This window comes from Hyperoodon ampullatus, assembly GCF_949752795.1.
Source record: "Hyperoodon ampullatus genome assembly, chromosome: 7".
In the NCBI taxonomy this organism is placed as follows: domain Eukaryota; kingdom Metazoa; phylum Chordata; class Mammalia; order Artiodactyla; family Ziphiidae; genus Hyperoodon; species Hyperoodon ampullatus.
The window spans coordinates 110,958,199-110,972,109 of record NC_136920.1 but is presented as its reverse complement, the minus strand read 5'-3'; the positions used below and the strand labels follow the sequence as shown (position 1 = coordinate 110,972,109).

Below are 13,911 nucleotides of genomic sequence, written 5' to 3'. Positions count from 1 at the left end.
TCCCTGAGCTGCAGCACTCCATGTCATATATTAACACTAATAACAGTTATTTGGGTCATGACTTCCAGAGCATTTTCTGAAAATCTGACCTTTTTTACATCTGTGTCTTTGGGGGTGTAGATTTTATTATTGGGTAATTTCCTTTTAGTGGAGAAGAATCAAGTATACAGGTTTACCTTTCTTCTCTGAACACATTGTTAATTCTGCATTAATGAGTTGTTTTATGTCAGGATGTGTTTTCTTTTTAAATTAGCACCCCTCCCACTTTTTTTTTTTTTTTTTTTTTTAGATGCACCAAGTTAAAAACCAACCGTGATTTTTTTTCTGTATTTATAGGTCCTCTTCCTGATGGATGGGAACAAGCCATGACTCAGGATGGAGAAATATACTATATAAACCATAAGAACAAGACCACCTCTTGGCTAGACCCCAGGCTTGACCCTCGTTTTGGTAAAGGTTCATCTCAGAATCTTTTTAGATATTTTTGATTACTGTTTTTTGGTATGTGAATTTGGGAAGGTACATTTAAATTAAATTGCACTACTTTATAATTTTAAAAATGACTGCCCATCCAACTTATCCACGTACTGTTTTTATACCTTTCACTTTAAACTTGAGAAACTCAGGTCTAAATGAGCTTTTTAGCTTGGACTTCTTGGGATGGGGTTGGAGGAATGTTGTGGTGGTTTGCTAACCAGACTCACTGTTCCTTTCACATTTTTGGGAAACACAGTGATCGTGTTTAAAATGATCTTTCTAGCTACAGAAATAATCAGTCTGTCACTTCATCTAAAACCTGGAATATCAACTTTTGTCAGTAACGTGGTGTCTGCTTATGCTTAACTTAAGAGAGCAATGAGTGCCATCCTGTGCCTGGGTATTATGGTGTTTTCTATCCTAAGGGGGGGTGGGTACCCCGTCACCCTAGAGATAGATCAATGAAAGCCTTGTTTTCCTTCCCTTCGCTTCTGCCCCGCCCCCCTTTTTAAGTAAAGGGGTTTTTTCCTTTGTTTTTCATTTAGGAAAGAAACCCAAAAAAAGCCATATTTCCCTCCAAATCAAATGACAAAAATCACCATTTGCACAAAGAAATACTCCCCTCCGAAATGTGCATATTTTGATAATAGTATACAAGCTCTTTAGGGCCTTTTTACACATATTTTTTCACTGTTTTCAGTTTCTTCAGTTGGGTTTCTGAGACATTTTTCCAAAGCCATGGAAAAATGTATTTAAAAAGGAGCAGATCATTGTGGTTTTAAAGCTTTCGTCTTGGACTGGATGCAGCTAAATGAAAACAATGTGCAGATCACTGAGTAGGTCAGACTGAGGGAACTCGGAACCTTTGAAGCTTTACAGGGGTTGACCTAACAACAACTGTGGGGCCCTTATGGGAAAGAGGAATTAACTCTGTGAATGCCATCAAAACACAGTCCTGGGGGAAAAAGAGAAAGAAAAACTCTACCCAGAGCTGGTTGGGTAAAATAACTTCCCCGTCAGGAACGTTCTGAGCAGTTCTCCTATATCTATATGTATACCTTTTTAAAACCCCAACATTTGGGTTTGCCCCAAGCTCACTGATTGGCCAGCTTTATGAACTGATTGAATCCCCTATTCAAGTAAAGTCAAAGGTGGGATCAGGGCAGAGACTGTCATTTTGACAGATATCCGGTTTGGCTTAAATGCTAGCCTTTTGAGTTTCAAGACCTATTTGAGTGTTAAAAAAGTAATGTGGCATGTTAATAATTTGCAACTTCAGATTCTATTTAATGCTTGAATAAGCCCTTGTGGTTGAAACAGGAAACCAAGTAAGGTAGAGAATTTAATAAATGTTGCCATTTGTATGGACTAGAACGATAACAGACATGTTTCCTTAAATCATCTTTAATGAAATGAATTCTGCTTGTCCATGTTTTGGAAATTTTAAAAAATGGTACTGTGGGATTTTTTTCCCGCTACACAAGATTATGAAAAATGATGATTAACCCTTAGCTAACTGTAGAAATCAGCAATTGGAACAAAGCTTTTTTTTTTTTTAAGTATTTTCAGTTAATAAAAAGTGAAATAAAACAACTTGGCTGTGAGCTTAAGTAGATTCATTAATTACACACACAGCTTGGTCTTTTGTTTTAAATGGGAGAAAGTACCAAAAAAAAAAAATGATAATCTCCCTCGCACCTTCAACACATATGTACACACGGTGTACAGTTAGCTATGCCAAGCAAAGTTTTCATAAAATACTCTTACTGCGTTTAGTTTCCCTTTTTGGGCCCACTGTGTATGTGTATTCCAGACAGGGTTGACAACATGCCAAAGCTTTTTATTTTGTGGCCCGACTTTTAATCTGTTCCAGACCTTTTCAGTCAGAGAGCTCAAGTGTAACTGAAGGGGAGCAGGAAAGGGGAAAAAAAAAAAGTGTGGGTTTCTCTGATCCAGAGTGACAGCAAATAGAGACAAGCTGTTAGCTGCTGAATTTGAAGGAGTTTTCCTTGAAATCTGAAGTTCTATGGTGGATTGCATTTTATCTGCCAAAAAAATATAGACTATCCCCTTTCTGACCCTTTGAACCATGCAGACACCAACAAATGATAGGTTATTGCTTTCATGGTTGTGAAATTTGTTTTCCTATATTCCCCAAATCTATATGAAAGTATTTACCATTTTTTACCTTAAGTCAAGTTGACCTATGTCTTTTGACATTTTAGAGTAGAAGATACACCTTACATCTGATAAGCTTGACTTTATCACTCACCTCCTTCAAACACCAGCCTCTTTTATATTTCTGTTCTTTATCAGTTGCTTTAGAATAATTATATTTAGAATAATTCACATCCCACATGAAGTTAATAAATTATCCATGTAATATAAATTCAGGAAATTAAATAATTAGTTATGCATTGTTTCTTTTTTATCTGATCTTTTATTCTTTAACATTTAAAAACTATGTATCTTTAAAAAAATTTTTATTGAAGTTTTTATTTTACGTTGACTTACAATATTAGTTTCAGGTGGATAGCAGTGATTCAACATTTTTAAAGCTTATACTCCATTTAAAGTTATTATATGATAATGACTATTTCCCTGTGCTGTACAATGTATTCTTGTTGTTTATTTGTTTTATACATAGTAGTTTGTATCTCTTAATCCCATACCCTTTTCTTGCCCCTCCCTAAAAACTATATATGGTTGACATTTATATTATTTTACAGCATTGATTAGTAATTTGTAACAAATCATGAAGTGACATCCAGTGCCAATAAGAATTAGCTGATATTTACTGACTTTGAAAAAAGGAGGGCTTTTGTTTGTTTTTAAGGAATCATATTAGGAATGTTTTTACACTGTATTAAAGAAAGTTGATGCTTAAGTATTATGCAGGTCATTAAATTATTTTTTATTAACACTCTTTTTCCTAGAGATTTTATACTTGCGTCTCAGGTTTAAATATTTTCTTGTATGTTGTAAAATTATTTACTGTTTTACATAATAATAGCCATTTGAATATTTTCCAGTAAAAGCCCTAATGAAAACATACACAAAAATTATAATTCCTGTTTTTAAGAATGAAAACTCTATTCCAGAATACTAATGGTCAATGAACTGATCTTTTATGTAATGTTGTTGTCCCTGTTTATATAAAAGGACATAATAAGTAGTGTTAGAATCTGTGTTTCTGGAAATAAGTGCTGATGGGACCACTGGGATTAAAAACACATTTGGTGTAAATAAAATAACTGGAACTAGAGATTTGGATTAAAAGGTGTATCTTTTGAGACTTAAAGGAGGTAATAAACAACCTAGTTGGCGAATTCAGAATATCCTTTATAATTACTATCAACAATTCTGTGCATAGAAATTCTGTGCATGGAAATGTCACAGCTAATTAAAACCTAGGTGTTGCTTGTGGTCCTTGGTTTCAGAGTTTCCCAAAACTTGCTGTTAAGTCAAAAGCCAAAAGTTGTTCACATCTTTCTTATCAAAGTTAAATATTTTGCATCAATAATTAAAGGTCTGTTAAATTTTTTAACTGTTTAGACATTCGTTAACCTTTTTTCTTGAAGACTAAATATTTCTGATAGCTGTTATAAGTAATATTTTACTTTTGATGAAAATGTACCTAAATGTACCTAAGTCTGTTCTAGTAGAGGTAGGAAAAAAAAAACTACAGGCTGTAGAAACTAAATCTGTAATTCCATTAATGGAGTCTTGGGTAGCTAGAATACCAACATCAAGCAAGTCTCTTTATATTCGTGCATTAAAAACAGTTCTTTGTTTTTTTGTTTTGTTTTCCTTACCCTCTTTTAAATCTTGCCTGGTGATCCTAAAATGTCAGTATTTGGTTGTGAATTATATTATTAACTACTTAGGGCAGGGAGGAAAAGATGTCTCAGTGTGTTTTAGGTAAATAGAGCTGTTGCTAACTAAGACTTCTTAAAACAAATAAACCTCATAAAATTTGGCCCTGAAAAGGAATTTGTAATTCTTCTAATCAACATTTCTCAAAGGAGGAGGGAGGGTGTATCCTGGGCACTGAAGAACATTCAACATCCTTGACTGTTGCCCACTAAATGCCATAGTGCCACCCAGTCCTTGTGACTCCCCAAGCCACCAACATATATTTTTTTTTAAAATACTGTTAGAGGTAGGGATTTTGCCCCAAATCTGAGTTTCTCTGAGATCTAGGGAAATTGTGACTACCCACGGTTATATAGTTGAGTGACAGAACTAGAATCTGGACTTGATCTTTTGACACCCAGAATTTTAAAGAAATTTAGATTACATGAAGTTAATCTTTTCAAAAGCACACCTAAGTCACCAATACTAACACATGGAAATTTCAGAGGGAGGAAGATGACAATGGTTGAAGCATTTACTTATATACTGTATTGTGACTCATCTTGAGGAAATTACCCAAAGGTAATGAGTTTCCAATTACAGAAGTGAAGCCATCTAGATGAATTATCATGCCTCACCTCTACCATATCCTTAAGAGATTACCTTCCAACCTCACCTTTGACCTTTCCCTTTCCCTTGACTAGGAGCTTACCGTTATAAGGCAGTCCATTCTATTTAAGGAAGGTTCTAATGACCAGAAAATATGTGTCCCTTTATTACTCAGAAATTTACTTCCCTTCAAATTTGTGAATACATTTCTAATCCCAGAGTGTTCTCTTTTAACTGTGGTTTCTCCAGTTTTTTTATGCATTAAGAGTTCTGAGTTTTTTACCGGTTTACTTCCCTTCTCTGGATGCCTCTTTAAATGTGATACTCAATGTAGTTTTTAAATGCACATTATCCAGTGAGAAAAATAGTTATGACATTTCTCTGACCTGACATTTTATATGCCCTCCAAAAATCCATTAGAAGAAGTTAGCTAGCATCCTCTTTTCTACATGTGAATTCAAATGAATTAAATTGTGTCGTAGAAAAATTTACCTACTCAGTTGGGACTCAAGAGACCCAAGTTCTTCTGGTATCAACAGTGTAACCAACTCATTCAGAAAGATACCTGACCTCTCTTGACTTAATTGGACTCATATACTAGATGCTTTTAAGAATATTTCCAGTCCTTAATTAATTTAATAAAATATGCTAGATTATAAATTCTTCAGTGACTGCTTTGGATCCTTGCTTAAGGTTACTTCTCAATAGCTTTATGGATTTGAGTGCACTGAGGTTTCAGAGATATTTTTGAACTATTTATTGCACCACTTAAGTTTAGCTTTTGGCCCTCTGGTCACAGCTGGGAATTACTTTTGAAGAGGAGACCAGGAAATCTTTCAACCTTTAAAGATAAGCCTTATCACATGGTGGGTATGCCCAGGCAAACAAATCTGATGGGGGATGGGCAGCGCTAGATGGAATAGTTCAGTTTTGTCCACCCTATCAAGCTCTGACACATATAGGAGTTTAAACTGCCTTAACGATGATGCATTTTTAGGATGCCTTGTTTCTAATATTTAGAACTCTCTTAAAGTTACCATGTTAGGAAGCCTGATGTAAGCTGATTTGAAGTATAATTCTAGGCCATGTGCTTAGTGAAGTCCTATTTAAAACATACTGTTGGAGATTGTTACTAACTGTTGCCCTCACTACATTTTTTTTTTTTTACTTTAAAAACAAACGCTAGCCGAAATGAACATTTTAATACGTAAGGTTATAGAATATCAAAATTAGTTCAATATTTGAGGTTTGCAGTTTTAGTTTTTTGGGGGGTTTTTTATGTTACAGTCAGGAGGATGGTGTCAAAATAGTTTATCAATCATGGTAAGCAGTCTCTCCTACTTGCCAAGGGTGAATAGACATACGTTAATGAAGTTAAATTAATATGTAGTTTCTACTTGATGATGGTTCAATGATAAAAATAATTATACAGTGAAGAAATATTTTTCTTTGTTTGCCTAATGAGTTTTTCATATAGAAATTTAAAACTTAAAGTCACTGAATGATAATTTAAATTAATGGTTTATTTGTGTTACTAAAGCCCCTCACATCAAACACAATAAAACTTAATTCATTTTTAAAAGAAAACTATGTTTCAATTTGTATTTGTATCAACTCTGCATTAATAGCAAGTATCTTATAAAATGTGCTGGAGAAGAGAGCCATTTGGTGATGTCACTTTTTGTGACAACCCAGACTCAGTTATAAGAAACAGAAAAAGAGATTATAGACTTCTTGAGGGAAAAGTCAAATAGATTTCTGCTGAAATAAATTGGAATGATTTAGAAGAGGAGTGGTTCATATTCTTTGCTTTGTTTTATACTCATGTTGTTCTGCTACCCTGGTTGCTGAGGTAGCTTCAGAACTCATTCTGGACTTGCTTCAGCTTGGAGATTCTCCTGTGTATTACTAATAGCGTCCTACTAACTAGGGATAGAAACCATTTGAGTATTTATTTACTCATTCAACAGATGAATGCCAGTTATGTACCAGGTACTATGCTAGCAGGCGGGCAGGGGATTGTCAGCTACAAAATAAATAATTATTACAAAATGTGTTAAGTACAATGAGGGATCATAAATAAAGTGCTGTGAGGGACATTAAGAGGTAAGAAGAAGCCAGTCAAGCTCTACACTATATAAAAGGGCCAGTTTTTGTGCTTATCAGTCAGAACTCGGATTCATCTCTTCTAAATTATAAATTCCCCTAGTGAAAGAGGATTAATAGTAATACATTGTATGTAATTAGGAATAAAGCTATTAATGGAACTGTTTACTCATTAATCTAACATGAATTCATGATGGCAGGTAGATTTTAAAATGTTATTCCCCTTCTCTTTAGACTAATAGTTTCATTATCTGTACTTTCTCTCCAAACTAGCCTTTAAACTTTATTTTCATAGTAGAGGGAAAAATCACAGTTATATCCGGGGGACAGAGAGAGCTGAAGGCTAGTTAGACCGCTTTCTCCCTTCTCCTCCTCACCTCATTTAGCAACTCCTGTGTCCTGCCCCAAACTGCTTAATGAGGTGATGAGGAGAAAATGTTCTGTTGAATGTTTTTTAAGCTCCATTCTCAATAGTATTGTTTGAAAAATACCATTATAATAAATTTTCATGCCAGACTTTTGATAGGTGGTTGAAGGATGACAGTGTCGAATTGACCTAAAAAAAGGTGTTATTGGTATTTTTGAACAGTTTAAAGATTAAAATACTTTAATGCAGATTGGGGGGCCTGGAGGTTGATGTTTGGTAAGGGGGAGAAGTACAGAGTGTGGGAGGGAGAGATTATTTTACCTATGGTAAGACCTGGGGTAGAGTTTTAGAGGAGGTTAACTGTAACCACATCATACAAAGCAAAACCACAATGAGATGCCACTTTATTCTCAGTAAGATGGCTAAAATGAAAGACAGGCATTAACAAGTGTTGACCAGAATATGGAGCAGTTGGAACCCTCATACATTGCTGATGTGATTGAAAAATGATGCAGCCACTTTAGAAAACAGTTTGGCAGTTCCTCAAAAAGTTAAACATATAGTTACCATATGACCTAGCAATTCCATTCCTAGATATATATTGCCCAAAAAAGGAAACCATATGTCCACACAAAAACCTGCACATTTGAATGTTTGTAGCCACATGATTCATAATAACCAAAAAGTGAAAATAACACAGATATCCATCAGCTGATTAACAGACTAACAAAATGTAGTATATCTGTACAATGGAATATTATTTGGCAATAAAAAGGAATAAAATGCTGGTACATACTGTAACATGGATAAATCTGGAAAACATATTAAGTGAAACAAGCCAGTCACAAAATTGATTCCATATATATGACATGTTCAGAATAGGCAAATCCAAAGAAACAGAAAGTAGATGAATGGTTACCAGGGACTGAGGGAGGGGCAATAGGACGTGTACTGCTAAAGGATACAGGGTTTCTTTGGGGGATGATGAAAGTGTTCTGAAATTAGATAGTGGTGATGGTTATACAATTCTATGAATATATTAAAATTACTAAAGGGGTGAAATATCTCAGTATAACTTTTTTTAAAAAGTCGTTCCTGGGCAGGTGTTTATCATTTAGGTATAGCTTAATTGAGTGTTGGGAGATGCCTTTTGCATATTGATAATAAAAAGGTATATTCAGTCATGAGATTAGGACCCTGGCCTTTTGCTCCTTTTGTAAGAGACAGATTTTCAGCGTGAATCAAATAGTAAGTAATTTTCACTGAAAAGAAACATTATTTTATATTTAAATACATAAATTATTGTGCCAGTTAGTAGCAACTTTTTGTAGACAATTCAATCCCCTAGGTCATATTGAAAGACTTAGCTAGCAGTGGGTGTTTTGTGTTTTGTTTTTACTGTTTTAAGACTGACAGAGTTGGCCTGTTAGTTTGTGTTTTTAGAAAAGCATTCATTTCTTTTAATAAGCCTACAATTTTACAGTCTTAAGTACCCTTGTAGGTACGGGGGAAAACTTAAAATTTGTTCCTAAATGTTATAAACAAACTAGTATAGCCATTCTAACATGTAACCATGTAATATCTGAAACTTGATAAAATATTAGACAAAGTAAAAAGGTGCTTTCTTGTGTTGTGGGAGATTTGATGTGAGTTATTATTTTAAAAGTTCAAAATAATTTTCTCATTTTAAATTTACACTTAATGAGGTTACTAGGATTGAATTTATTATCTCGAAGTCTACGGTTGATTACCACATCTGTAGTACTTTGTAATATTCCAAGGTTGAAGATACAAATTATGCAAATCTAAAATTTGTCTGAAGTTTGAAAATTCAGATGTTTAGAATAAAATCTGGAAAGAACCCATGGTGATGACCTCCTTTGTTTTTGAGAAGGTCGTCTCTTCTTTTTCAGTAATTGCTGAGTGTATGATTTGCTACCATAAAGCTGTCAGGACTGATTGGTTAAGAAAAACTTGAAACAGTTACTATTTCATAGTTCAGGCAGCAAAGGCTGAATTTAAAATATAGCATTTTTTTAAAAAAATGTGTCATATTTTAGGGATTTGTTTTCTCCTTTACCTTTTGGAAATTTTGTTAAAACTGGAAACATTGGGATTTTGGTAGTTGGTCATGGAGGGGAAGAAGGTGGTAATGCAGTTCTTTTCTTTTTTAGCTGCCCTGCCCCCTTCCCCCAGGAAACAAAGCCTGTTTTGTTTCTTGCCTGCTTGTGAGGTCTCTGCTGCACCCCATGTGGGTGCACTGCTCTGTGCTTTGTTGAAATGCTTGAGATAGTCAGAAGGTAAAGAACAGGATGCTTCTGAAGAGAAGAAATCCCAGCTTCTGTAGATAAACAGCGTTGTTTGAGTTGGTCATTTAAGTGAGCTCTTTATATGGAAACTTGTAGCACTGCTTGTATCCATAGGTAACAGCATTTAGGTAAACACAACCAAAAGTGCTCACCATTATTAGCCAGAGAGACTATTTCTATTGCGTATTTTGTGCATAATTCTGTGGAGTTCTTACTCCATCTTTTGATACCCTATTTTTCCCTTTCTGTGGTTTTTAATAGTCAGATAAGCTTAGATTTGAAAAAGACCTTCCCAACCAATTGAGTGTGCCATCAGCAGTGGTCACTGTCATTAATGATTACTGCTAATGGTATCTAATTCTGAGAAACTGGTGGGAAGCAGAGGATATTTACCTGTTTATTTTCATGCAATACTGTTATTGTCCAATTAGTTTTCACAAGGAATAAATGTTTACATTAACTTGTTAAATGCTGTATTACTTAATAAAAATCCAGTATGGAAAGCTCAAGAGCTTTTTAAAAAATGTTTCTTAATAGATGAAATATTTAACATTGTATAGCTCTAGAATCTGTGTTGAAATCAATCATATTTTATCATTTCAACACTTACTAATGGGTTATTTACTAGCAGTTTTTAAATTTTTTAAATTTATTTAACTGCTTGGAATGGAAAACATTTTTCCCCAGTAGTTGTTTGCACTAGGCTTCAGTTTGTGAGATGTTCACCATATGTGATAGATACTCAGATCAGTCCCCCAATTCATATTTAACTCGTATGATTGAACCTGACATAGCACAATGTAAGAAAACATCTCTTTGGGAAAATAAATATGTTGAGTGCCCTATGGGAATGCCAAGAACATGTTCACCAAAAGAGAAGGATCCCTAGGGAGGTTAAGCTAAGGCTCAAACTCCCCCACCTATTTTTTTCTGTTTAGATCTTACAGGAAAGATAAATATGCATATCTTTATGAATCATAGAATACTTAGGAACAGTGAGTGGCATGGTGAAGTGGAAGGACGGGGGAGGGAAGGTATGGGAATTCAAGCCAAGATGATTATCTGCAGGACTGGTAATCTTAAAGCTTAGAAAGAACTATTCGGAAAAGAGAGGAGGCTAACATTTTTGGAGCATCTGTTGTATTCCAGGACTATAATAGATGCTTTCCATATTACTTATAAGCCCCACAGTGATCCAAAAGGGTGATGTTAATGTCCGCAGATATAGCTGAGGAAACTGAGGATTAGATGAACTACGAACTGGTGTGCCCAACTCTAATCATGGTTTGTTTGACTCTAAAGGCTATATTCTTTATATCATACTATGAGGCCTGTCAATTGTGCATCTAATAATGTTGGTGACAGGAAAGTATAAGCAATTGTATTAAATGAGGTTATTGATTGGCAAATCTTAGCCATTCAAATTTTTTGGCTTTTTTTCTATCCATTCCCCTGTAAAATACTAACTATAAACCATAATTATTAAGGTTTTAGCCATTTATTCTTTGTAAAGACATTTTATAAATGTGGCTTTTTGTGGGGGTTTTTTGGCCATAAAAGAGATTAATAAGGCTTTGAACAGTATGAAGCAGCGAGTCATGTTTTTTTTGACATCCCTTCTCTGCTATGCCAGACAAAACATTTAAAAGAGATAACCAGAAAGACTTAACTGGGATCATAAATTTTAAAAAAATCTCTGTTGGTCAGAAAACAAAACCACACAAAGCAGTGAGCAAGGGCAGGGCAAGGGACCAGTCAGCCAGTCAGGATATCAGGAACTCAGAGTGTTAAGAACAAAGACAGAGATACATGAAACACTCTCAATGGTGAAAGCCAAGCGTGCAGCCGTCTGCCCATGACCTGGTACAAAAGCAAGGACTGACCACATGTCAAGTCGCAAATTTCAAGAATCAGTATACAGACCAGATTCTTTTAATGACAAAGCAATAAAATTAGATCCCACTAATAAAAAGTTAGCTTCAAAAAAAATATGACTTGCTGTACCAGCTATTAAACATAGGTTATAATTGAAACTGTGGTACCTAATAGGAAATTAGTTGAATGAAATACTATGCTATTTGTAAAAGAAAATAGGTGGGGGAACCTGTATATACTGCTTTGGAGTAGTCTCAAGGATATGTTATTAGCAAAAAGGCAAAATGAAGTTAAGTACTAAGAGTATGCCACCATATATCTAAGAAGTATGCTACCGTATCTGTGTGTTTGCTTTGATTTTTTAAAACGGAATAAACAAACGGCTAGGGGCAGTGGGGAGAGGCAAGTAAAGCCCGTGTCTGAAATTCAGAAGCACGTCGCCACAAGTGAGCCTGTATATTGAGTTGGCCGAGTCACACAGAGAAGAATTATTTCAGATGACACTTAACCACAGTGATTTGGCTGGATACACCTAATGAGATATCTTAAGGACCAAACGTTTAATAATCATTTTGTTGATCATAACTTTAATAATCGGTCGTATGTTATTTTGAAATACTTGCATATGTATAGAAGGATAGTACATATTAATGTTATTGGAAGCAAACTTTTCAGCATTAGACAGAAAATAGTTATAAGATCTAAGAATCTAAGCAAAAACCCGAATGATACATATTGTGATTATTTATGGATGAAATGCTGTATTATTTGCTTGAAAATAATTGAGGGAAAAGTCGATGATAATAGATGTAAAACAAAATTGGTTATGTATTGATCATTGGGAACCCGGATGATGACTACATGAGGATTCATCATCTATATTATTTTTTCTGCTTCTCTATTTGTTTATGGAAATTATTTTTAAAAATTTAAATGTATGCTTGAGAGCATAAAAGTGTACTCCTAAGTAACTCATGAGTTAAATGGAAATCACAATAGAAATTACAGATATTTGGGGTAGAACAATCATGAATTTTACATACTATTTCAACTGTATGACATGCAGGAAAAACTGTACTGAAAGGTAAATTTAGTGACCTAAATGCTCTAAGAAAAGACTTAAACTAAGTAAGTTCAACTCAAGAAGTTAGAAAAAGAAATACAGAAAAAATTGAGGGGAAGAGTAAGAACAAAAATACCATCACCTTATATAAATATCTCAGTAGGTTGAATTGAACCAAGGCATTGTAGGAGAGAGTTGGTCTGTAATTTTCCTTTCTTCTAATATCCTTGGTTCTATATCAGTGTTATGCTGTCTCATGGAAGAGTTGGTTAGTCTAAGGGGAGATTGGTAGGATTTCTATATTATCATACATTAAATAGTTAAATTTCTGCCTCGGTGAATACTTAACTGACTTAGAAACATTACAGTGTTTTTTTCCAGCACAAGTTTTGTGCAAAGATGCTGGACTAGGCACTGAGAATATATACACAATTAGGATACTCTCCCCACTCCTGTGGCACTCCAGTCTAAGAGAAGATACAAATTTGTAAATAAAAAATTACAATCAGGTGAGAAATGTCAGTAAACAAATGTCCCAGGGCAGTGCCCTGAAGGAAGATGATTCTTAATGCACATGGCAGACTCTGGGGAAGGCTGGGGAGGTTTGGTCAAGTAGCCTCCAAGAAGAGTTGGCATTTACCAAGCAGCCTCTGTGGCTTCAACAGAGGACACGTGAGAAATCACCAGAAGGAGTTTGCCACTTGGCTGGGAGCCAGTATGTCATGAGAGCTGTCAGTGAATGTCATTTCAGATTTTGGTAGCAAGGTTCATGAGAGAACGTGATCTGTAATTTTTATTTGTTTTAATGTCCTTGTAAGGTATTAGGGTTATGCTGGTCTCAAAGGTGTTGTGGAGTTTCCTTCTTTGCTGTTCTCTGGAAAAGGTTTTAGAAGATTAGTATTATTTCTTCCTCAAGTGTTTGTGAAGTCATTTGGGCCAGAGGTTTTCTTTGGTCAGTATGTATTAAACATTTAGTAGAAACAGTGACCTGAAATTGCACCTTAAAATGTTGAATATGTGTCTGAAAACATGATACATTACTCTTATTGCCATTTTCACATAGTAAAACTTCCATCTGTTCACCAAGGTTACCACAATCCACAGTTTGGTCAATGTTGTATCAGTGACAGAAATTCACTAGTGTAGGAATCCAGTCTGTTTCTAATTGTCAAATGGTATATTATATGTTCAACTAAAAAAATAACAATGACTACCTGAGCTATTGAATGAGACCAATCCATGCCATCCAG

At 34.8% G+C, this 13,911-nt stretch overlaps 1 protein-coding gene across 9 annotated transcripts in view; it reads left to right on the top strand.

Moving 5' to 3' along the window:
- Positions 1-13,911, top strand: part of YAP1 (Yes1 associated transcriptional regulator) — a 105,316-nt gene that overhangs the window by 70,764 nt on the left and 20,641 nt on the right. For 4 of the 9 annotated variants that reach the window (XM_079709058.1, XM_079709056.1, XM_079709057.1 and 1 more), the window contains exon 4: positions 337-450. The exons of 4 other annotated variants lie outside the window; for them this stretch is intronic. In XM_079709058.1, coding sequence (XP_079565184.1) covers positions 337-450 — 114 coding nt within the window. Of the gene's footprint in view, positions 1-336; positions 457-13,911 lie in introns of all 9 variants that reach the window. One more of the 9 variants, XM_079709055.1, reaches the window with a different exon arrangement.